Below are 25,216 nucleotides of genomic sequence, written 5' to 3'. Positions count from 1 at the left end.
GCTTGTGCTCATTAAATATACATGTATATAAAAAACATACAAAAAGTACAAGATTATGTTAGGAAACTTTTACAGTGTCAACATCCTGATTTCTCAAAATCTTCAGTAGAGGGCCAAAGGTCAAATCTTTCTGTGCATAAAAACTCGATGTGACTGAAATCCTGAATCAGTGTCATGCCTAGGCATGCTATGCACAGAATGAATTTTAATATGCAGTCCTCTTTTAAAAAAAAGGACAAAAAAAGTAACCAAAAAAACCAAAAACACACCACAGGACAAAAAGTTCTTCTTAAATCAAATTCTATTTGTGAATTCAGCAAAATAATTTCTATAAAATAAAACAGCAAAATATTTAAATAGAATAGGATGGGCTGTATCTGTTTGCAGGGGTATTTGGTTTTTAGACAGGTTCCAAAAAATTACACACATTCAAGTTACCAATTCTCTTTTAAATACAGTATGAACTGAGGAGTTCCTTATTTTTAATCAAATGTTTATTCTGAAATTGTGATATCTCAATTATATTAACTAACCAGTAGTTTATTTTTTAATGAGACCCTGCTTTGAACATTAAACGTCTTGGAATAATGGAAAAGGAGCTAGGACAATTCTTGCTTTCAAGTAAAATTGTGACTGAGCAGAAAATCAGCCAGCTATCTTGGTGCAGAGAGGTACTCCAAGTACCGTGGGGTTCTGATGACTTCCACGTCACTGGGATCCAACAGAAGGAAAGTTTTAGAAGATTCACCTAATAAACTCTACCAAAGAAACAAAACAAGCACACCAAATACAGTCTTCTATTATGCTCCAGCATCTTGGCATAGCAAATTTTTGCATATTTGTTTTAAATCTTTAAAAATTCCCATTATTGATAGGTAAGTGTTCTTTATCCCACCCAGAGACTGAACTGTCAAACATTATATATAAGGAACGTATGTGCAACTGAAAACAGCCTGTTTGTCACATTTCTCCCCTTGTTTTATATTTTAATATTCTAGGTGTAAGAAGTAAAAGCTCTGAGTAATACAGCTGTCACTTCTCGGACAACTGCTGTCATTATGGTAACTTTTTCCTCATTGGCTACACTAACTTGGTGTGAAGCCATGCTAAATGTTACAGCATAACTATAGCTTCAAAGTGATTAACCTAATATCAGAATAAAAAGGCAATGAAAAAAATCTAGAAACAGTGTTACATCACCAATTGTCCACATCAACCAAATAATTTAAAGGTTACCAGCCTTACATTGCTCATAGCAAAATTGACTCCAGTGGCAAAGAATTAACATGAAACTATTGGTGTGGCTGACATGGATGGGCTCTGTTTTGTTGCTGTTGGTTTTTTTTTTTTTTTTTTTTTTGTAAAGGAGCTGATCCAACTGCCATGAGGCAGGCAACACTGGTTGCAGAGTGCAGTGGGTATAACAAGAAAATTAACTTTTGTAGTTTGTGTAGATCTGTGAGTCTCATCAAGAAAAAAGTTTCTTGCTTAAGAATTAACAGTCAACATTAATATACTATATACACCTTTGCCATTTACACATTAGCATCAGGCCATTTATTACAAAACACTATACACTTTCCACTGCAGGCGGGTTATATATTGACAGCAAATTTCTGCAGATTTGACAGTGAATTAACTCTCCACTCCATGTTGATTAGGAATAGTTTTTCTAGTTTTAAATATTAGCCAGACACAGAAAAAGGTTGGACTGTAAGGCCTGGGTGCACAGTCTTGATGGAACCAGTTAAGTATGTGCATTTCACTGATCCTTGGTTTGAGGTGGGGATACTTCTTCACTGCCTTCATAATTTTCTTGTGCTCGTTGGCCAGTTCTCTGAGGGTTGTTCATGTGATGTGCTGCTGGGCCCGTATATGGCTGTCCATGCACATGGTTATTCTGGGAAAGGAGAAGAGATCTGCATGTTAAAACTTTTCACATAGTAAAACAACTTCAGAATCATGGTCTGAAGTCTCTGGAAATGTATACTTTTATTCTTGGGACTTACTCTGTAAATACCCTTGGACTACTATAGTGCAAAACAAAAACAAAAACACAAACAAAAAAAGGCTTGAAAAACGTAGTGTAAATGCAAACCCCAAAACCCTGAATAAGAGCAGTGATTGTGTAGGTCCACATAAATCTTTGGCCAAAGTGATTTTTAGTGCCAAAAATTATTTAGACTCAAGTCTGGCAAATAAAGGATTAACCCACTGTTGCTCTTGGTAAAAAATTTTCAGAATGATCTATGAGCATCTATTGACTCTTCCACATGCTAAATCTGATTGACTAACCATGATGTAAGACATACAGGAGCAGTAACCCTGAACTCACAATAATGCTGATTAAAAACAGAAAAATGTTCAAGATGATAAAGTAACCAGGCATGATTAACATAAGAGCTTTCTCAGGGTCAAAGGAAGTTAACCTTCCTTGTGGATTTGGTTCCTTAACCTTTTAAAATGTCTGAACCCTACAGTGCTCTCATTTTTCTGTACATGCTCCATCAGCCAAGCCAAGATTTTAGGCTTTTTTTTTTTTTTTTTTGAGATGGGAGTTTCGCTCTTGTTGCCCAGGCTGGAGTGCAATGGTGCTATCTCGAGTCACCACAACCTCTGCCTCCTGGGTTCAAGAGATTCTCTTGCCTCAGCCTCCTGAGTAGCTGGGATTACAGGCATGCGCCACCATACCCGACTAATTTTGTATTTTTAGTAGAGACAGGGTTTCTCCATGTTGGTCAGGCTGGTCTCTAACTCCTGACCTCAGGTGATCCACCTGCCTCAGCCTTCCAAAGTGTTGGGCATTACAGGCATGAGCTACCGCGCCTGGCCAGGCTTTACTTTGTATAGATGAAAATAAGTATGCTGAATGTGTACTTCCTAACTATTCAGTTTGCTTCTATGTACACAGTGAAATGTAAGAAAGAATGCCTGAAATGTTTCTCCAAGTATGGTTCCTGGACCACTAGCAGCATCACTTGGGAACTTGTTAGAAATGTACATTTTCCAGCCCCTTGAAGACTTACGAAATCAGACACTTTGGGGTAGCATCTAGCCCTCTGCTGGAGCAAGCCTTCCAGGGAGACTCACGCCTGTTCAAGTTTAAGTACCACTGCCTCACAAGAGCTGATTTAGTCACATTTTGGTTTCAGAAAGAAAAAGTTATCATTTAGAATGTTTCTTCATCTCATTTATTTTGCTATTTATTTACTAGTTTATTTACTTTAATCACTTATGGAAATCTACTCAAATCCTTTTTTTTCCAGTGATTTTTACCATCACTGAAACCTGTGGCTAAGTAACCAAGGACTTCTTACTTCATTGCCATATCTTAATAATGTTTTTGGAATCCAGGTGAAGATTTTACCTCACAGGAAATGTCACCACAATCCTTTGCACTAAACAATGATCATTTTATGTTGACATAAATTCTCACATAGTTTCATGAACTACTAGCACAAGAAGGACACCTTCTTGACAAGGAAAACCCTACAGTGGTTAAGTTCAAACATGTTACACCATGATCCCCACTCCAAACCATCCCTCTTCTGATCATGCTCCCAAAGCTAGACTAGATAATCCTACTTGTTACTTTGTAGTCACAACAAACAATTGAGCCATCCTCTAAAATTAAGCATAAAACCTCGTTCTAGGGGATAAAACCTGTTTACCTGTTGATACTGAGATCCAGGTGAATGGGGGTACAATGGGGCATCTTCAGGTGGAGGCGACTCATGTTCATCTGGAGCATCTTGGTCATCTGGCTCCTAATTTTGAATATTTCAAGATAAAAAATTATGTAGGCAAACTCGTTTATTTTTTTCTATTTGAAATAAACTTTTAAAATCTACAAAACTGACCCATTAGCAACTTTCTTTTACTGCAGATAAAGAACTTGGGGAAAAATCAAAAAACAAAACAAAACAAAAAACCTGATTTGCATTCTCTCACAACTACTACATTTCAGGCAATTTCACAGAAATTTCTCCAAAAGAAGGCTCCCTTCATTATCTTAAGATGACATAGAATAAACATTCTTTTCTTTTTTTGACATAGAGTTTTGCTCTTGTCATCCAGGCTGGAGCGCACTGGCACGATCTCCACTCACTGCAACCTGCGCCTCCTGAGTTCAAGTCATTCTCCAGCCTCAGCCTCCCAAGTAGCTGAGATTACAGGTGCCTGCCACCACGCCCGGCTAATTTTTCTATTTTTAGTAGAGATGGGGTTTCACCATGTTGGCCAGGCTGGTCTTGAACTCCTGACCTCAGGTGATCTGCCTGCCTCGGCCTCCCAAAGTGCTGGGATTACAGGCGTGAGCCACCGTGCCCAGCCGAATAAACATTTTTCAAAACCCAAAACTTCAACATAATCTTTTAATAATATCATTAATACATAAACACTGGCCTATAAAATAAAGAATTACTTTGCTCTCTTCCATTTCTATCTGCTGCACACTGGTGGCTTTTTTTACCTCCTCTGGACAGAGTTCACAAGCTTTTGCAAGTGTCATCCTAGCACTATGTGATCTCTCCAAGAAATAACCATTTGATGTTTCATTGCTTTGCACTGGGGGAGACCAATTGTTGTAAGTGTACTGAGGATTGCCAGTGTATGGTCTTCTTTCAAGTTCATCTCCAAGCCATTCCACCGCCCAGGTCCACTTTCTTTTAAGATCTCCATTGCCCTGCAAAAGAAAACCATATAGTTAAGAGGATTTGGAATACTTCAAAGTTAACTTAAAATGACAACCCCAAGTTCTCATGATTCTCTTCTTTTAAAACAGAAAGAATCCTTAATTCTGATTAAGATTTCTACAAAATTATAAGAAAAAATCCTCACCTGCAGGATTTGGTAAGCAACAGGACAGTTACTAAATAGAGCTACCATACATTTTATACACTGGTATGCTCTTTTTTGATAGTGATTCTTAGAGCGCTGGATTGTGTCAAACAGCCCATCTCGGTCATCTGGAATTCCTTTCAGTGCATTATGAATTCTGAAAGAGAATCAGATATAAAATAAAAACATCTAAAACCTAATAGCTAATATATACTGAGTGCCTACTATGTGCCACTCAATAATGTCTTTGATTTAGTCATTTAATCTAACATTAGACAATAGGTATTATTAAACCTTTATTTTTTATTTATTTTTTTGAGACGGCCTGGGCTGGAGTGCAGTGGCGCCATCTCGGCTTACTGTAAGTCCTGCCTCCCAGGTTCACGCCTCTCTCCTGCCTCAGCCCTACTACAGGCGTGTGCCACCACACCCAGCTAATTTTTTGTATTTTTAGTAGAGACGGGGTTTCACCGTGTTAGCCAGGATGGTCTCGATCTCCTGACCTCGTGATCCACCCGCCTTGGCCTCCCAAAGTGCTGGGATTACAGACATGAGCCACTGTGCCTGGCCTTATTATTAAACCTTTTAACAGGTGAGAAAATTGGCACAGAGTTACACAGCTTGCCGAGGTCATATAGCTGCGGAGCAGTGTGACTCCAGAGTCTGCGCTCTTACTAACTTATTGCCAATCCAAAATAATTCTGCCATGTATGTAATTTAAACACATTACCTGAAGTGAATTCAGGACACTCAAGAGTAATGCAAACTTAAAAAAAGTTAGTAACTAAGTTTATGACTGCTGTAGTTGAGGGTAATTTGCTACACATCAATACCTTTTATAAAACTGCATCTCTGAAGGCAAGTTAGGATTCAGTGACGTAATTTGGAGGTACAGTATTTGAATTATAATGAGAATACATGGCAGGCAAAGCATTTTGACAGGCAACAGTACAATTTGGCTGATTGGCCACTAACACAGGATTTCATTTCAGTTTCTCCCAAACTACAACAGAGTAATAGTACATAGCCAACTAGTTCCTGTCTTTCCCTGAAATAACTAACTTAAAACATGATTGTAGGGGCACAAACATACCTTGTTTCTTTTGTGTTAAAAAGATTATGTGCCAATAAACAAAATGTGGTGTGTATATGTCCATAAAATGAAATATTATTCAGCTATAAAGTAATGATATATGCTATAACATGGATGGACTCTGAAAACATTAAGCTAAGTGAAAGAAGTCAGACACACAAATTGCATGATTTCGTTTTTACGAAATGTCTAGAAGAGGCAAATCCACAGAGACAGAGAGCAGATTAGTGGTTGCTGGGGCTAGAAGGAATGGTGAGTGACTGCTTAATTGGGTAGGGGTTTCCTTTTGGGGTAATAAAAAAAAAATGTTCTGGGACGGGCACAGTGGCTCACACCTGTAATCCCAGCACTTCGGGAGGTCGAGGCGGGCAGATCACGAGGTCAGGAGATAGAGACCATCCTGGCTAACACAGTGAAACCCCGTCTCCACTAAAAATACAAAAAATTAGCCGGGCATGGTGGCGGGCGCCTGTAGTCCCAGCTACTCGGGAGGCTGAGACAGGAGAATGGCGTGAACCCAGGAGGCGGAGCTTGCAGTGAGCTGAGATCGCACCACTGCACTCCAGCCTGGGCGACAGAGACTCCCGCTCAAAAAAAAAAAAAAAAGTTGTGGAATCAGATAGTGGTCATGGCTATACAAACATTGTGAATGTACTACAAGTCACTGAATTGTATACTTTGAAATGGTGAGTTTTGTTATGTAAATTTTACCTCAATTAGAAAACATAATCTGGACACTGAGAATTTAAAGATTCTAATGTACACTATGTATTTTACTTAATAGTATGTTTAAATTCAAAGTAAGATTTTTTTTCCTCCATCAAATGCATTCGTGATTTCCAAACAAAACAGATTACTTCAACAATTTTGCAAAGCTTAATCATTTCAGACAAATCAACCATGTTCAGGCCCTCTTGCTGTTTCATCTGAAACACTACATATAAATTGCTTTTACCTTCAGTTTTTTCAAGTAACAATGAAGTGCTAAATCATTATTTCTGCCATATCATATTTTCTCCCCATTAGCATCAACTGTTCTCAAATGCTATTTTTATTAATACTATCTTCACATGCCTTATTACCTGATGCCAAGCAGTACTGGGCACATGGTAGACACTCTATAAATATTTGAACATTGTTTACTGAATGAACTAAAAGCTCAATATGAGAAAATTATTTTCACGTTTGGGCCAGTGATTCATGTAACACTATCTTACTAATTTGATTGCACAAAAGTGTAATTCCCACATTTATTCTAGCACATATGTCTTTGCCATTATCACTTGCTCTAATCAAACAAGAGCTAAGATGTCATTAACTGGTTTAAAACTGTAGTGCTTACAATATTTTCTTTTTTTAAAAAATAGAGGCAAGATCTTGCTATGTTGGTCAAGCTGGCCTTGAACTCCTGGTCTCAAGCGATTCTCCCGCCTTGGCCTCCCAAAGTGCTTATTACAGGGGTAAGCCACTGTGCCCAGAAATACAGCATTTTTTAAAAATAGTAAAAGTTAGATTTCATTAAAATCCACTCTGAAGGAAGCTTTCAAATCCTATGAACATATTTAGAAGGGCACTGAATACTGCCTGAATAAATGACTATAATTCTGAGCTACTATCTTCTGTGTCTCATAAAAATTGATTTTTGGTTTAATGCTATTTTTACAGTATTTGTTTGAAATCTATTATGGTAAATTTGGAGATAATTTGAAAATACTAAGTTGCAAATTCTGGCTTTCGCAATCCCCACTAAAACTCCAGATTGTAACTTCTCTTTAAGCATTTTGTTGTTACAGAACTTGTTTTTAAGTTTATTACATTGGCAGATGGGAGGCAAACTGCGACACAGACTTTGAATTGTTTTCCCAAACAAACTATTATACTATCTTCCATGTGGGAAGGGAAGTTCTAAAACCTGGCAGTGCTGTCAACTAATACCATAATTTATCATCAATTATATAACTCTTGGGATTAAAGATAATATATTCAACTTTTACTACAAAAAAAAAACCCAAAAACAAATAGAAAAATTCTAGTGAAAGTTTGAGGGCCAGTTAAGCTGGATAACCTTAGTTTTTATGGGGGAAAAAACTTAATTAACATTCTAAAAGTTCTCATAAAAATTATAATTGATTCCCCTCATTATTCATGAATTCCACATTTGTGAATTTGTTTACTTCCTAAACTTTATTGATAACTGCAAAATCAATCATCAAAGTGCTTTCTTGGTCATCTGCAGACATATACAGAGCAGCAAAAATATCAAGTTGTCCAACACAAACGTTCCTAGCTGAAGTCCAAAAGAGTGTCATTCTGTCTTGTTTCAGCTTAAGCTGTAAACAAGTGTCCTTCTTCATGGTGTATTTAGTGCCACATTTTCCACATATTTGTGCTTTTGTTGGTTATTTTTATGTTTAAAATGACCCCCAAGTATATAATGTTGAAGTGTTAGCTAATGTTCCTAACCACAAGAAGGCTGTGATGTGCCTTATGGAGAATGTGTTGAGAAGCTTAAGTTCAGGCTTAAGTTATAGAGCTGTTGGCTGTGAACTTTATGAGTCAACAATACATATTAAATGACTTTAAGTAGAAATACACATAAAACAAGGTTATGTATTGACTGGTTGATAAAAATCTAAACAGAGGCTTATAGAAACCTAATTCTGTATTTCCTCCTAGGAGTAATGCTTCAGTATTTGCTAACTCAGTGTCTGTGGTGACTTTACAGAATATAAATACCATGAAAAATGCAAACCGTACTTACCTAAAGACTTTTTACATATACTATTATACTTCATGTGACTAATGACTAAGTTACTTCAAGTGACTAATTCTAAAACAAATGTAATCTAATCATAAAATAATCCTCGGGCATCATTAATGAAATTCAAATATTTACCAAATGCCCAAGCTAGCTCCTCCTTAATTAAAAGTCATTCTAAAGAAACAGGCTTATTAAGTATGAAACTTAGGCAGGAGAAAAAAGAATAAAAAAAGAAATAAAATTCTGAAGCAAGGGGGAGAAGAACTTGTTATTTACCCTTGTCCTAGGTTTAAGATAAAACATTCACTAGAACTCCAATAGGTTAAAAAAAATGTGGTGACTGTCAATTTCAGTTAACTCTAACACCTGGGCAAGCCTAATTGTTTCCAGTCACGAAAAGAGTATCCACCTGTGAGTTTGCCAGGAGTCCTCAATCAGTAAGATTTGCAAAAGCAGATCCAAATAGGGCCGCAGTTCATAGGTATAGGAATATGCAACCTAAAAACAAGAAAGACATGGTGAGTAACTTAATGAAAGGAATAACAAAACAAATTATAAACATACAAATGTTATTTTCCTTTTACCTGCCAGAGAAGTTCACCGAGGACAGTAGATGAGAATTGAGGATTCTCCCAGCAGCAAAAACGAAGCAATTTGACAGTTTCCTCTGAATTACTGCAGTCTTCAATGATTTTCTTCACATAACTTGTTCTCACAAATAAAATGTCTGCCACATTCTGCTGAATTGGCATTATGGGTTGTGATAAATTAGGATCACCAAAAGGATTGGGAAGAGGAGGATTACCTAGAATACAGATTTGTCACCAATAAAAAACTAATAAGTTTCTCCACAATAATAATACACAACTTTCACGATAGAAAATAGCCTATAATTTTTTATTTTTATTTTTTTAGATGGAGTCTCACTGTTGCCCAGGCTGGAGTGCAATGGCATGATCTCAGCTCACCGCAACCGCCACCTCCTGGGTTCAAGTGATTCTCCTGCCTCAGCCTTCTGAGTAGCTGGGACTACAGGTGCACATCACCACACCTGGCTAATTTTTTTTGTATTTTTGTAGAGACGGGGTTTCGCCATGTTTGCCAGGCTGGTCTTGAACTCTTGACCTCAAGTGATCCACCCGCCTCAGCCTCCCGAAATGCTAGGATTACAAGCATGAGCCACCACACCTGGCCAAATGTTTTATTTTAGAGAAATAACATTTTAAATCAAGTTTCCTAAGCACAAAGAAGAAAGTAACATTATGCATTATAATGATCAGATAGATATACCAAGATGTAAAAATGCAAAATCTAAAATTTTTTTTTTTTTTTTTTTTTTTTTTTTTTTTGACACAGAGTCTCACTGTGTCACCTAGGCTGGAGTGCAGTGGTGTGACCACAGCTCACTGCAGCCTTGATCTCCTGGGCTGAAGTGATTCTCCCACTTCAGTCTCCTGAGTAGCTGGGACAACAGGTGCATATCACCACACCCAGCCAACTTTTTTGTTGTTAATTTTTAGTAGAGATGAAGTCTCGCTATGTTGCCCAGGCTCAAACTCTTGAGCTCAAGTGATCCTCCTGCCTTGGCCTCCCCCAAAGCGTAGGGATTACAGGCATGAGCCACTGAGCCCAGCCTAAAAAGTTAATTCTTAAACTATTTCATAAACATGGTATCAACCTCAGTCACAAGGAGACAGAAAAAAGATCCCCATTAAACACGTAAAAAAGGTACAGGGCTAAAATATTCCAAAGCAAAAATCTTCCTCCAGACTCTTAGTACTATATATGCCCAGCAGCATTTAAAAACTACCGTAAAGAGGGCCGGGCATGGTGGCTCACACCTGTAATCCCAGCACTTTGGGAGGCTGAGGTGGGCAGATCACCTGAGGTCAGGAGTTCGAGACCAGCATGACCAACATGGCGAAACCCCGTCTCTGCTAAAAATACAAAATTAGCTGGGCGTGGTGGTGGGCGCCTGTAATCCCAGCTACTTGGGAGGCTGAGGCAGGATGGCTTAAACCGGGGAGGCGGAGGTTACAGTGAGCCGAGATCATGCCACTGCACTCCAGGCTGGGCAGCAACAGCAAAACTCAGTCTCAAAATAAACAAACAAACAAAAAAAACTAGTGTAAAGAATGGAGCATTCAAATTTACCATTGATTGAAGACTGCATTCTTGAAGAGACATTGCAACAGCGGATCAGCTGTGACACTACTGAGTATAATTTGCCTAATTCAGCATACTGGTATTTGATTGGAGGACCTGGACCTTCATCTAAAGACACAAGCATAAAAGTAGCAGGTACACTCAATTTCAGAAGCTGTGTCTTCTCTGCCACACCTACAACAAAAAGGAGTGAAGGGGAGAAGAAAGAGGGAGAAAAATACGAGGAAAAAATTAAGATGGCGAGGGCTTCATGAATAAAACAAGTAGTTATACAAAATATCTTGTCTATAATTTTTATGATCAGAAAAATTTTGATTTGTAATTTTATCACTTTTACTTAGCATTCAGAATTATTTTACTAGAAAAGAAAATTCACCCATTGAGTATAAGTATTAACATCGTTCAACAGTGACTACGACTACAACATTCCAATCACACCGGCTCACTGTAAGGAAGATGAACACTTTCTTTTTTGAGACAGAGTCTCGCTCTCTCACCAGGCTGGAGTGCAGTAGTATGATCTCAGCTCACTGCAACCTCTGCCTCCCGGGTTCAAGCAATTCTCCTGCCTGAGCCTCCCCAGTAGCTGGACTACAGCACATACCATGCCCAGCTAATTTTTGTATTTCTAGTAGAGACGGGGTTTCACCATGTTGGCCTGGGTGGTCTCGATATCTTGACCTCGTGATCTGCCCGCCTTGGCCTTCCAGTGCTGGGATTATAAGCCACCACGCCCGACCAGAAGATGAACACTTTCTACGGCCTGGAGAGTCTAAAGGGACTAACCGAGACTGCAACTCTCATTTGTGACGAGGATGAAAAGAACAAAATAACTATATTAAATGAGAAGCACGAACTCTTTTATAAATTGCCTGCCTCTCTTCTTTCCTCTACAGCCAAACTTCTTGAAAAAGATACCTACATTTGGTCTCTCTACTTTCTCATTTTCTATTCCTCAACCCACGCCGATTTGGTTTTGGCCCCTCTTCATGGTAATAAGCTAAGGAGCAGTTCTCAAACCATAACTACTTCTTCCTCCCTGGATCCTGATTTTCTTTCTACTTCTTTTTGTTCTTATTTGCAGCGACTCCTTCCTGTCTCTTAAAAACTGATGTTTCTCCAAGTTCCCATGCCAGGCTATCTCCTCACACTGATTTTCCTGGATGATCTAGCCCACGCTCACGGTTTTAATGTTCTAGATATTTTCATTCAGATGATCCAGAAACATTTCAAGACAAATTACTTACTGTTCTACTGTATATCTCCATTTGGGTGTCACACAGACTCAAACTCAATCCACCCAAACTGAACTCACCCCTTTCTTCCCATACATACATGTTTCTCCTCCTGTGTTTCCCCTCAGTAAATGGTACCACTATCCACTCACAGTTGTTCATGTTAGAATTTTCGGCATCATTCTTCACATCTCTTCCCTGTTCCCTCCTTCTCTGAATATCCCATCACCAAATCTACTGATTCTACTTCTTATAAAAAGCATCATATATCTATCTGTCCACTTGCATCTCCCTCACTGCCAGTTCTCCAGTACAGGTCACAATGATCTTATGTCTATAGATCATTTTAACACTCTCTGGGATCTTACTCTATTGCAATCCATTCCACACTGTGGCCACAGTGCTCTTTCTAGATGGTATTACCTGTTCAAAACCCTACAATGGCTCATCCAATGCCTCAGTCTCTCTCAGAAGGCCTATTAGAACCGCATAATCAGAAACTCCTGCCATTCCCATCTTACAACAATTCTAGTCAGACTGGACAATTTTCATCCCATCCAATAAGCCACGCCAAGTTTATCAAGTCTTTGCATCTGCTGTTCACACTCTAGATGGAAAGCTCAATTAACCAATTCCCATGTTACATTCCCCATTAAGTCTTCTGCACTCCCCAAATCCCTTCAGGTACCACGCCCCCAATGATGCACTTTGCATTTTCCCTATTATAGCTATTAACATATTTTATGGCAACTACATTATTTGCTTCAATATCCCATTAGGCAATCTTATTTATTGCCATATTCCCAAAAACATAATAAAAACAGGTCTACAACCTCTTATCTGAAATCCTAAGATTCCAAAAGCTACTTTAATTTTTAATTTTTTTTAAGATGGAGTCTCACTTTGTCTCCCAGGCTGGAGTGCAGTGGTGTGATCTCAGCTCACTGCAACCTCCGCCTTCCGGGTTCAAGCGATTCTCCTGCCGCAGCCTCCTGAGTAGCTGGGATTACAGGCATGTGCCACCATGCCCGGCTAATTTTTGTATATTTAGTAGAGACGGGGTTTCACCATGGTGGTCAGGCTAGTCTTGAACTCCTGATCTCGTGATCCGCCTGCCTCGGCCTCCCAAAGTGCTGGGATTACAGACGTGAGCCACCGCGCCCGGCCTAAAAGCTATTATTATAACAAGTTTTTTTTTTTTTGAGACAGAGTCTTGCCCTGTCGCCCAGGCTGGAGTACAGTGGCGCGATATTGGCTCACTGCAACCTCTGCCTCCCAGGTTCAAGCCTCAGCCTCCCGAATAGCTGGGACTACAGGTGCCCGCTACCACGCCCTGCTGATTTTTGTATTTTTAAGTAGAGATGGGGTTTCACCATGTTTGCCAGGCTGGTCTTGAACTCCACACCTCAGGTGATCCGCCTGCCTCGGCCTCCCAAAGTGCTGAGATTACATGCGTGAGCCACCTCGCCAAGCCCAACAAAGTTTTTCATTAAGTTGGTGTCAAAATGTGTTCGGTGGGATAACCTAGCCCGAACTGACTAAAGGCTACTTATAGTCTTTATTTCTCCCTTCAGTATAAATATTCGTATTTTACTGTAGAAATATTAATGTGTTCAATTGTAAGTTGTTGTCTCAGATCCTGCTATAGAGATGTTGATATATGCACTGCCTTGCTTTTCTTAAATCCAAACAGTTCTCAATACCAATGCATATCTGATCTTAAGGACTTCATATTAAGGTTTACAGGCCCTACAGTATTTGTTTTCAGCAGCAAAATTTTACAAGTAGGTTACATTATGGAACAATGATGTGTGCTTTGTGAACAGGCAATATCTAAAAGAAGAGTTGAACAGAATAGGATTTTTCTGAATGTCTAAATTTGGCATTTTTAAGTTTGAAATACACATTCCACTTATGCTTGTCTGTGTAATAAATATTCTCTTTCTCATCTACAAATACCCAAATATCTGCAATTATGGAAAAGGTAAGGGAAAAGAAGACAAACTAAATAGACAAATGAAAAGTACAATCTCCCTTATGTTAAAAGGGCCATGGATCCAATGGTGATTAAGTAAGGTCACAGAAAAAAACCTGAAATGACAGGTATGCCTGGATAGAGAACTTCATTTTGGATATATGACTTTTTGGTTTGTTTGCTTTCTGGAGACAGGGTCTCATTCTGTTGCCCAGGCTGGAGTACAGTGGTGCAATCACAGGTCACTGCAGCCTCAACCTCCTTAGCTCAAGTGATTCTCCCACCTCAGCCTCCCAAGTAGCTAGGACTACAGGCATATGCCACTACACCCAGCTAATTTTTAAATTTTATTTTGTAGAGATAGAGTCTCCCTATGGTGCCTAGGTTGGTCTCCTGGGCTCAAGCAATCCTCTTGCCTTGGCCTCCTAAAGTGCTGGGAGTACAGGCATAAGCCATTGTGCCCAGCCCCTAAATCAATATTTTAAATCAATATTTTAAGTGAATATTTATATTATCCATAATTATAGTTTAAACAAAAACTTATGTACAGACCAAGTCTGCTATCTAAATTTGGTGAGTATCACAACCATCTGGGGACCCCTTTGAAAACATGGATTCCCTGACATTAGCTTTGGGGATGCTGATTCAGTGTGAGAAGAGGCCTAGAAACCAGTATTCTCCAAAAGCAGCCAGATTTGGCACCACTGCATTAGGAGATTAAAAAAAAAAAAAAAAAAATCAAAACACAGATTCTGACCTGTGTCTACGACAAAGACACATGCATAAACAAAGTAAAAGGTGAAAGTGCCATGTTCAGATAAAATTCACAACAGGTTTTATGGGAAATTGTTTCTACTTCAGATCAGATTATATTTCATCGCTTGACCTAAATGACTTCACAATTTAATATGATACATCAAAACAGAATTCTGAAAAACTTAAATTCTTACCTAAATTGGCATACATTACAAACAGGTTGAAATACTGCTGTAAATGACGCCCATGCTCTGAAACTTCCCTTCTCAAGAGATTTAGTACTGCTCTTAGTAAGTGATCACTCAAGCTTAAGTTGTCATAAGCCTGTAAAGGATAAAACATTACCTGTTTTACAGCAACAAGGCATATGTATACTTCTACTTGCATAAAAAGGACATGCATATATGCTGATACAGGCATACATTTATGGAAGGACTGATCACACAAACTAAACTATTTTGTTTCTTGGGAAAGGGAATGAAGATCAGAGGTGGATTTCATTATAATTCTTCACACCTGTAATTTTTTTTTAAAAAATCTAAGACTATTTAAAAAACCTTCAAAATAGGAAATCTACTTAACAGAAAACACAATTAAGCTACTGCATGTAACTGGACAGAGAAAATTCTCTTACATTTTTAAAGAGCCAATAATTACTATTCATTGCTAAGCAGTAATATTAAGTGGAACTCACTGACATCGTATCATGTGTGTGTTTCTGTTAGGTAAACATATCAAGTGGATGCACATATGTTTGTGACTTCGACTTCCAGGAAACACAATTTATTTGTAAACATCTCATTATTTAGAAAGAAAGCTGTGCAATTACCTGACTAGAAGGTCCAGGAGAGGCAAAAGGTGAAGGACATGGTCCATCTTGCAAGGAAAAATGTGCAATAAAGACTATAAGTTTTGCAAACGCACCCCTCACTTCTGCACTAGGGCACTCCAGAAGGTATTCAGAGAAGCGATTTGAAACATTAAAAAGGACATTATGAGCAAACCAAAAACGTACATTCTTGCTGTGACGAAGGAGAATACACAATGCATCATACCTAAAATAAAACAAAAAAACCTATGACTATTAATTCAATAACTTGTTCTCTATAGTAAAAGGATGAGTCTCATTGAACCAAAAAAAAGACAAAGATCTTCCTCTACTGCTGGAGAGAGAACCAGCAAAGGTTGCTTCTAATATTAAAACAACAGATAAATACTATGACTGCGTCTATTCTGAGTTGCCAAACAGGTGAAAGCTTGTCCTCTAAAAATCCATTAACAAACTCTTCCTAGGTTCGATGACAAAATACCACCCCCTTATCTTGACATATTATTCCTGAAATGAGTAAGTAAAAATTATTAAATCAATGTATTTATAATACATTGGCCTCTATACTTTCACCATTAGAAACTTAAGAAAACCATTTTAGTTTTTTACCCTTTTAATCGGTGTCAGAATTCAATCTAGTTAAGCTAAAACCTAATAAATTTCATAAGTAGCTTACACTTTTCAGTCTCATCTTGTAATCTTTGGTTTTGTTTGAGACAGGGTCTTGCTCTGCTGCCCAGGCTGGAATGCAGTGGCACAGTCATGGCTCACTGCAGCCTCAACCTCCCAGGCTCCAGCAATCCTCCCACCTCAGCCTTCTGAGTAGCCGGGATTACAGGTGTGTGCCACCATACTTGGGTAATTTTTAAAATCTTCTTTGAAGAGATGGGGGTCTCACTATGTTGCCTAGGCTGGTCTTTAACTCCCGAGCTCAAGCAATCCTCCCACCCTGGCTTCCCAAAGTGCTGGGATTACAGGTCTGAGTCACTGTCCTCAGTCTCATCTTGTAGTCTTTGGTGCAGGGATGTCAAAGATATGATACAAGGTAATAGAAGCAGAAGTCAGCTTCTGAATAACAAAAGGCCATGTTTAGACTAAGTAACTATTTTAATATGATTTCTCTATTGTGACTCAGAGTTTTTATTCTATATTCCTAACTTCAAACAAAATTCTCTTGGTTTAGAAAAACATAAGGCAATCTATTAAAGAACCAAACCAAACATTAGTATAATAGGAATAAAAATCCAAAGAAATGTACCAATCACTGGCAGAGCCACGGACTACTTTCTTTGTGTGAAATCCTGTAGTAAAGAGGAACCTAGCAGCAAGTTGAATACTGATCATAGTGATTTCTTCTGCTTCAGGCAACAGGTGATCTTGCCCTATAAATAAAATGTAGATATAAAAACACATTTTTATTTTCCAACCCCATTTTCAAACAAGTCTGCATTTCCATTAATTTTGAGAAGTCCTAAATTTGTTAAGAACCCCTCTCAGGCTACTTTAATTTAGACCCATTTTTTTTTTATTTTTTTGAGATGGAGACTGTCACCCAGGCTGGAGTGCAGTGGCACCATCTTGGGTCACTGCAACCTCCACCTCCCAGGTTCAAGCGATTCTCCTGCCTCAGCCTCCCGAGTAGCTGGGACTACAGGTGCATGCCACCATGCCTGGCTAATTTTTATATTTTCAGTAGAGATGGGGTTTCACCTTGTTGGTCAGGCTGGTATTGAACTCTTGACCTCAGGTGATCCACCTACCTCGGCCTCCCAAAGTGCTGGGATTACAGGCGTGAACCACCACACCCGGCCATTTAGACTCATTTAAAGTGAAAACATTAATTTTATGAACTTAAACATGTTGACACCTACTAGAAATTATTCTTTATTACTAAGAAGCTAAACTCTCTTGATACTTACCGGGAGGAGGGTTTAAGTAAACGCCATTACATGTAAGCAGTTTTTTCATAAACTGAAAATACTCCATACTGTACTGCATTCGGTTATGCATGAATTGTACGTTCTGTTTCCGTACACTTCTCTCAATGGCTGATGGCATAATAATCTGATGAGGTCTGGTGGTGATAGCAAGCTCTGATATATATCTTATCAACTCATCATCTTGGTCTATTGTGTCCATTCGTTCATAAAAAAGTATATAAGCATTCCACCATCTTTTCTGGCGCCTGTATGACATGCGCTTCATCATGTGATCAAACACTTCTCCCATGTACTCTCCACCAAAACACTGGTTTTTCATTTCTTCGTCATCATCCATTTTACATTCTGTCACATCACCATCATCAAATTTATACCAGCGATTTCTCTCACCATCTCCACCATTCCTTTGGATGATGTAAGAATAATAATGCCCCCCACTCGCTTGACCACTGTGTACAAGCACACCCACAAGTCTGTATTTTGTGCTTCCTGCTGTCTCACTTTCAGACTGCTCACTCTGTTGTATCAACTGACTCTCTGGGTTTACATTATCCCCTTCCAGCTTTGCGACACCTGCAACTGTGTAAGGTTCCATGTCCAGCTCTCGAGGAAATTCAAAATAATCATTGAACTTGATTGCACATTCTCTTTCCCAGTCATAGTCAAATCGCTTTAGTTGTATAGCAAGAACAGGAGGTAATTTTTTAATCAGCAAGCGCTTTACGGTATCAACCTAAAATAAACAAGACGAAGTTACCAGATGTTCTATTAAAATCCACAGGAAAAAAAAAAAAAAACCCCAAGCAAACTTTTAAATGACATTAAGACTTATCTGAATTTTTAAGTGTAAACAAATACATGACAATGAGCATTATCAAGATAATCCTGTCAGCTGATTTAAATGCTGAAATTAATAATATGCAAATGGTAAGTTGTTGACTGGTTTCTGTCATTGTTATCTAGCCATTATTACCTGTTCAATATTTACTGTTGTTCACACGAAGGTGGTTTCCTATGCACAAACCAAGGAACTACAATAACAATAAGAGTAGCTAATATTTGTTGGGCAATTAAGATGCCAGGTAATATACTAAGTGCTGCACAAGTAAAAACATACGGAATCCTTGCAACCTTCTCAAGTGTGTACTACTGAACCTTAAAGATGAAAATTAGTAATCAGAGAGAGGTCAAGTAACTTGCCTCAGGTCTCAGGAGCTGCAGGTGGCAGGCAGTATGGCTTTACAGCCCACAATCTCAATCTTTAAACTTTAGGACTTCTCTAAGTGGTACATAAGGCCAAAACAACACAAGTGACTTGAAGGTGAAAGGGTCTGGGAGCTCCCAAAGATATACCTTATTCGTTACTATAATGAGTGTGAATCATCTCTCTCAAAGAACTGCTAATAAGTTTCCAAAATAAATGGTTTTATAACATAGGTGATAAAAGAAATCTTATGGGCCACTTGACTAGTCTAAAAGAAATCTTACGTGGTTCAATAAAGTAATGGTTTCAGCAAATGTTTTGGTCTTGACAAGTAATCCTGGACATGACAGGAGAAATGTTTTCCTCTATCAGCTCTGTATTTTTGAAGAGTTCAATGGCAATTTGTTTCTTGGTAGAGATGGAAAGTGTCTGTGTAACTTATATAAGAGAATGTGCTATCACGTTATGACTTTTAAAATTATTCACTCTTATTTACCTATTTTTATCTTATTTAGCTAGCCCCTTTGGCACTACTTTTTTTCCTTCCTTGCCAAACCTTCTATTAGTTATCATATTGACTAATTCTCTGTTGCCACTATACCAAAGTAGGAGAAAATAAAAAGAGGGTGACTTGTGAGGATGAACCAAAAAAACCAATTTCTTTTAAATCCATTAAATGTAATCAAAATTAAACAAAACTGGACAGTCCATACCTTTTTATTGCATTTTTCACAATGATATGCATTTGCACCTTCTAGTAAATCTCCTTTGACATATTGTTCCAAAGAATCAAGAAGATTTTGGTGATTTCTAATGTCTACATTTAGGGTCGTAAAAGATTCTTCACATTCGTACCTAAAAACGATTAAAAAAAGGATTTATCCCTTAGTTTTGTAAACATTTATTTAGTTATGGACTTAATGTAAACTACATTTGCCTTTTTTTTTTTTTTAATTATACTTTAAGTTCTAGGGTACATGTCCACAACGTGCAGGTTTGTTACATATGTATACATGTGCCGTGTTGGTTTGCTGCACCCATACATTTGCCATTTTTATAATGCGAAACCCGTAAGTCATAGAACGTTAGCAATAAAAAAGTTAACTTGATTATTAGGTGAAATGGTATTTTAAAGTTGAATCTATCTGGGCTCACAGCTTAATCTCTTTGTAGTATACGATGCTGCTTCTGGTGTTATCTGTTTAGATAGTAATTCATGCTGAAGCCAAAGCATGAATTTATTAAGTTCTGAAAATGATAAACTACGAATAAGCTAAATTTTTATATATTCTTCCTTTTCTGTAATGGAAGCCTTAGTAAAGCAAAAGTTTGAACACACAAATGAATACAGGATTAGCAACCTGAGAAGGAGCTAGAATCCCAGTTTATGGTCATTTTCTACCAGAGACTTTCCAATTTCTGGTGAGACACATGCATAAATGCAAAACAAGGGATGTGAGGAATACATTATTAACCATTAATTCATTCAATGGATAGACTGAGAGTGCTTTCTATGTGTAAAAGCACTGAGGGATATTCAATGTTTAAGATAGTCCCTTATTTAAGGAATTTTAAACTCCGGAAAAAAGGCACACAAAGGCATTTATAAATTGTATGAATGGAATATAAAGCAGGTATTAAGCAAATTGCTACTATATAACCAGAGAACAGCCCATAGACGGAAAAAAGTTAGATCTTAGACTACACTTCAAAAGTAGGATATTCTTCAACACCTGTAAAAAGAAGGTGTTCTAACACTAGAGGACAGCAAAGTCTTTCTGTAAAGGGCCAGATAGTAAATATCTTAGGCTTTGTGAAGCATATGGTGTCTGCAACAACTACAGATGCTCTTTGCTTATGAAATGGCTACAGCCCAATAAACTCATCATAAATTGAAAATATCATAAGCTGAAAATGCATTTAATACAGCCAACCTACCAAACATCACAGCTTTAGCCTAGCTTACCCTAAATGTGTTCAGAACACTTATATTAGCCTACAGTTGGGCAGAATCTTGTAACACAAAGATTCATGTAATTCAATGAATACTGTGCTGAGAGTGAAAAACAGAATGGTCATATGGGCACTCAAAGTAGACTTTCTTTCTTTTTTGTTTTTAATGAGGTGAGGTCTCACTCTGTCACCCAGGCTGGAATGTAGTGGCATGATCATAGTTCACTGAAACTTCTAACTCCTGGACTCAAGCAATCCTCCTGACTCAGCCTCCCAAGCAGCTGGGACTACAGGCCACCCCCATGCCCAGCTAGTTAAAAAAATAAGACTAGTTTAGCTGTTGATCAGGTATAAGGATCTGATTTCAAGATCATAATCTTTTGACATTTCACTTGCCAAAGAAAACCAGTGATTTCCAAATAATTTAGAAAATTGTCTAAAACTAAGGAGGAGTGACATGAACAAATGACCCCAAAGTTGGCTGTTTTTATCACTAATTAAAAACAAAGTTAAAATTTTATTTTATTGTTCACCTAATATAAAAAGGCCTTTCAAAAGGACTAAAAGTTGCCTAGGCTAAGTGAATAAGTATATTCCCTAATTATGAATGAGTGACAAGACTATAACTTGCTAGAAATTTCTCACTTATATAGTATTACCTCTCCCCTAATCATTTCCTGGTAATCAAAAACAAAACACCCCCACAAACCACACGTGTACTCAACCCATGACTATATTTAATACAGTTTGGATTGTAGAAAATACTATCTTACTGTGACATTTTGGTGAAAAACGATTGCAAATCAACATTAATCCATATTATAACAAGTCTCAAGGTAAAACTTCCGTATGACAGGCATGTATATTTATCAGTAATGAACTCATTAACTATTTCTAATAGAAGCCCTTAATCAATTTTCCTTTTAAGTCAAACGATTTGTTTTGTCAATGTTTTTCTTGTAAAATCTTTTTTTTTTTTTTTACAATAGGTTTGGTATGGTTTTTTTTTTTTTTTTGGTTTTGAACCTTTAATGAGAAAAAAATATATAATATAGAGCTCAAGAACACTGTGTGTTTGGTGTCATTGGGTCAAGGGTTGGGGATACACACGGCAGAATTCGGCAACAGGGTATATATCAACAAAAATACACACAGTCATAACAAGAAAAACTGGAGCCTGGCACAATCAACTCTCAGTTTCCTCTTCACTCAGCAGCATGTTGGGGATCCCGCGGCTGATGCGGAACATACGTCCAGATTCCAGGCACTGCAGGGTGCCCTCTATCATTTCCACTTCCAGCAGCAGGTGGTGCATGGTCCTCAGAAACTCTTCATTCTCCTCATATCCCTCAACCGGCCCTTTAGGCACCTGGATCAGGCGCAAGTTATCTGCCACCTCCAGGAATGCCGACCACTCCACCTTAGGTATCATACGCGCCACAAAGTTGGGGTTGAATTCTACAGGGCAGATACGTACCTCGGTGGCCTGGGGGCGCAGGGGGAAGCCACGGGACCCCACCCCCCGCACATGCGAGCTCAGCAGATTGTGGGTGAGCAGTTTCATGTCGCCACACAAGCGCAGGTTTGGTATGTTTTGTATACAAATATGCCTTAAAGATGACAATAATCAATGCTATTTTAAAAGTCATTATTTCATTTGTATAGGAAATACTACCACAGCTTTGTCATCTTCTAAACTTACTGTATTTACACTATTATAATCACTGAAGTTCTAAGATAAAGGGCAAATTTATAAGTAACACCTGTAGCTATATGCAAAATGCCATTTTATTTCCCCAGGAATAATCTTCTGTAAAAGAATGTAAGAGTAGGCCGAGCGCAGTGGCTCACGCCTGTCATCTCAACACTTTGGGAAGCTGAGGTGTGAGGACTGATTTTGAGGTTAGGAGTTTTGAGACCAGCTTGGGCAACAAGAGATCCGATCTCTAAAAAAATTTACAAATTAGCCAGGTGTGGTGGCACATGCCTGTAGTCCCAGCTATTTGAGAGGCTGAGGCAGTAGGATTGCTTGAGCCCAGAAGTTCAAAGTTACTATGAGTTACGATCATGCCACTGAACTCCAGCCTAGGCAACAAAGAGAAACCTTGTCTCTTTCAAAAAAGAAAGAAACAAAAAAAAAAGAGAAAGGAAAAGAAAAAGGAGAAAGGAAAGGAAAGGAAGAGACTGTAAGAGTATAATAAAATGGCTAAGAGATCAGGCAGAGTAGAAGGAACTAAAAGTTAATTGACAAAAACAAAAAACAGTCCCATAGCAGTAAGGTATTCACAGTATATAAATCATTGTTTCAGGTATTTAGTAATCAGTGATATACTCCACTTTTGTATGTAAGTACTAGTAAAAATTTTATTTTTGTTAGTATATACATGGTACAACATACACTTTCAATGTGTAATTAGTACTTACCTATGTGGGCAGCCTTGGCAGATCTTCTGATCAGCAAAGGAACCTCCTAAGACTTTACTTAGCATAGCTGGATGTCCTAAAGCTTTTAAAGCTTCATCTAAACTATCCACCAATGAATTAAAAAATTCTAAAGCATCGTGTTGTTCACGCAGATTAACAGGCTCACCCCAAAGCCTAAGAAATGAATGAAATAAAACATGTAACATGTAACATTCACAGAACAATATGTACAACTATATTTTTCAGGGGGAAAAAAAGCAACACGACCACAAACAGCAGTATATAAAACCGAGATTTTATTCCTCAACTACATGGAAAAAGTAGAAAAAAAAGAATGTGCTTTCCCTATAGAATGTAGTGGGGTAAGAGAGTGAGCCTCATAGTAAAACTAGTACTCTAGCGGAAAAGAACTGCCACGAAACTAGTGGTGTAATTGATGGATAGTACGGCTCCAGAAGTATGGTTGTTTCAGGTGATATGGCACATGCGTGCATTTTGAATCCAATTAAAGATACTATTAAGATGAGGTGGTGGATCTCACTCTTATGTGGATGTTACAATTACTATTTTATTTCTTTCATTTTGCTTAAATTTTGGATTATAAATAGTAAAAAGATCAGATCTAGTCACTCTTAAATTTATTTTTTTCCCAAGTGAAGAGAGAAAGGTTTAACTTGTTCTAATCTCTTGAGTAATCTAAGAAAAGACACCATCACTACATACCACAAAATGAGAACTCATACTGCTAAAACTCAGGCACTGCTGGAAACTATCAATAATATCTGATTTTGTATATACAGAATAATGTACATAGAGAATTTAAGTGTATTTGTTCTAAGCAAGAAATGACATTTTAAAGTATGCAAGAACTGTCTGTTTATACTTTTGTAAAACCTTTCCTACATAGCAAATAATTTGATCTCTATTATATTTTAGACAAGTAAAAATTTGTATACAGTAAGTTTAAAATCAAATATATTATTTGTTAAAAATCAGCTTGTTTCATTACTGGAAATTACACCAGTCCGTTCTATTTACTTTCAAACCATACTCAACTCCTCAAACTTTCAAACATGTAATCAACTAATTTCAAAAGGGAAAAGGTACCCTTTTATAAAGGAGAGATCTGTTAAGACAGCAAGAAATCAAAATTAGTATCACTTAATAATTAAGTGGATAACACATGCCTCCCAATACAGTGCAGTGAGAAACACAAAATATCAATTATGTAGTTTTATTGCCCCCACCCCCTCAACATTTAACATAAAGCTAATCATCAGGAAACAATCACACAAATTAAAAAAGACATTCTGCAAGACAACTGGCCTGGACTCTTTAAAAATTTCAGTGCGATACAAGTCACAAGTTAGGGAGATTATTTTACATAAAAGGCAACTAAAGAGCTAACAGCCAAATTCAGATTGGGATAGAAAGATAAGTTATAAAGACCATTTTTGGGAAATCGGAATATATGCTGATGAATATTAGAGATTAAAAATCGTTATTACATTACTTTACTTGGATATAATTGTATTATACATAAGTAGGAAAACTGCCTTATTCTGATATATGATCTCTTATAAGATATATGTTGAAGTATGAAGGGGTGAAGCGTCATGTTTGCAACTTACTATCAACTTAAGAAAAAAGGCCGGGTGCGGTGGCTCACGCCTGTAATCCCAGCACTTTGGGAGGCCGAACCGGGTGGATCACGAGGTCAGGAGTTCGAGACGGCCCTGGCTAACACAATGAAACCCTGTCTCTACCAAAAATACAAAAACTTAGCCGGGCATGGTGGCAGGTGCCTGTAGTCTCAGCTACTTGGGAGGCTGAGGCAGGAGAATGGTGTGAACCCAGGAAGCAGAGCTTGCAGTGAGCCGAGATAGTGCCACTGCACTCCAGCCTGGGCAACAGAGTGACACTCCATCTCGAAAAAACAAAAAACAAACAAACAAAAAAAAACTTAAGAAAAAAATAAACCAAAAACCAAGTATACATATGGCAAGATAAGCAAATATGGCAAAATGTTAATTAGTAAAAC

The 25,216-nt window shown here is 37.9% G+C and overlaps 2 protein-coding genes across 8 annotated transcripts in view; both read right to left on the bottom strand.

Moving 5' to 3' along the window:
* Window positions 1-283: 283 nt before the first annotated feature.
* USP9X (ubiquitin specific peptidase 9 X-linked) overlaps window positions 284-25,216 on the bottom strand; it is a 150,918-nt gene continuing 125,985 nt past the window's right edge. For 4 of the 7 annotated variants that reach the window (XM_055269208.2, XM_063634496.1, XM_055269207.2 and 1 more), the window contains exons 33-45: window positions 23,176-23,349; window positions 19,512-19,653; window positions 17,574-18,327; window positions 16,913-17,036; window positions 15,655-15,880; window positions 15,020-15,149; window positions 10,848-11,033; window positions 9,278-9,498; window positions 9,103-9,191; window positions 4,840-4,996; window positions 4,424-4,684; window positions 3,672-3,767; window positions 284-1,900 (exon numbers count right to left, since the gene is read on the bottom strand). In XM_055269208.2, coding sequence (XP_055125183.1) covers window positions 1,763-1,900; window positions 3,672-3,767; window positions 4,424-4,684; window positions 4,840-4,996; window positions 9,103-9,191; window positions 9,278-9,498; window positions 10,848-11,033; window positions 15,020-15,149; window positions 15,655-15,880; window positions 16,913-17,036; window positions 17,574-18,327; window positions 19,512-19,653; window positions 23,176-23,349 — 2,698 coding nt within the window. In that variant the 3' untranslated portion in view covers window positions 284-1,762. The remainder of the gene's footprint in view (window positions 1,901-3,671; window positions 3,768-4,423; window positions 4,685-4,839; window positions 4,997-9,102; window positions 9,192-9,277; window positions 9,499-10,847; window positions 11,034-15,019; window positions 15,150-15,654; window positions 15,881-16,912; window positions 17,037-17,573; window positions 18,328-19,511; window positions 19,654-23,175; window positions 23,350-25,216) is intronic. The other 3 variants (XM_063634497.1, XM_055269211.2, XM_055269212.2) reach the window with 1 other exon arrangement.
* On the bottom strand, window positions 21,752-23,170 carry LOC129476368 (multifunctional methyltransferase subunit TRM112-like protein). Its single transcript, XM_055269213.2, has one exon. It carries the CDS (start codon window positions 22,313-22,315, stop codon window positions 21,938-21,940), a length of 378 nt encoding a protein of 125 aa, XP_055125188.1. The 5' UTR covers window positions 22,316-23,170; the 3' UTR covers window positions 21,752-21,937.

This window comes from Symphalangus syndactylus, chromosome X (assembly GCF_028878055.3).
Source record: "Symphalangus syndactylus isolate Jambi chromosome X, NHGRI_mSymSyn1-v2.1_pri, whole genome shotgun sequence".
Taxonomy (NCBI): domain Eukaryota; kingdom Metazoa; phylum Chordata; class Mammalia; order Primates; family Hylobatidae; genus Symphalangus; species Symphalangus syndactylus.
This window is presented reverse-complemented; position numbering and strand designations above follow the sequence as displayed.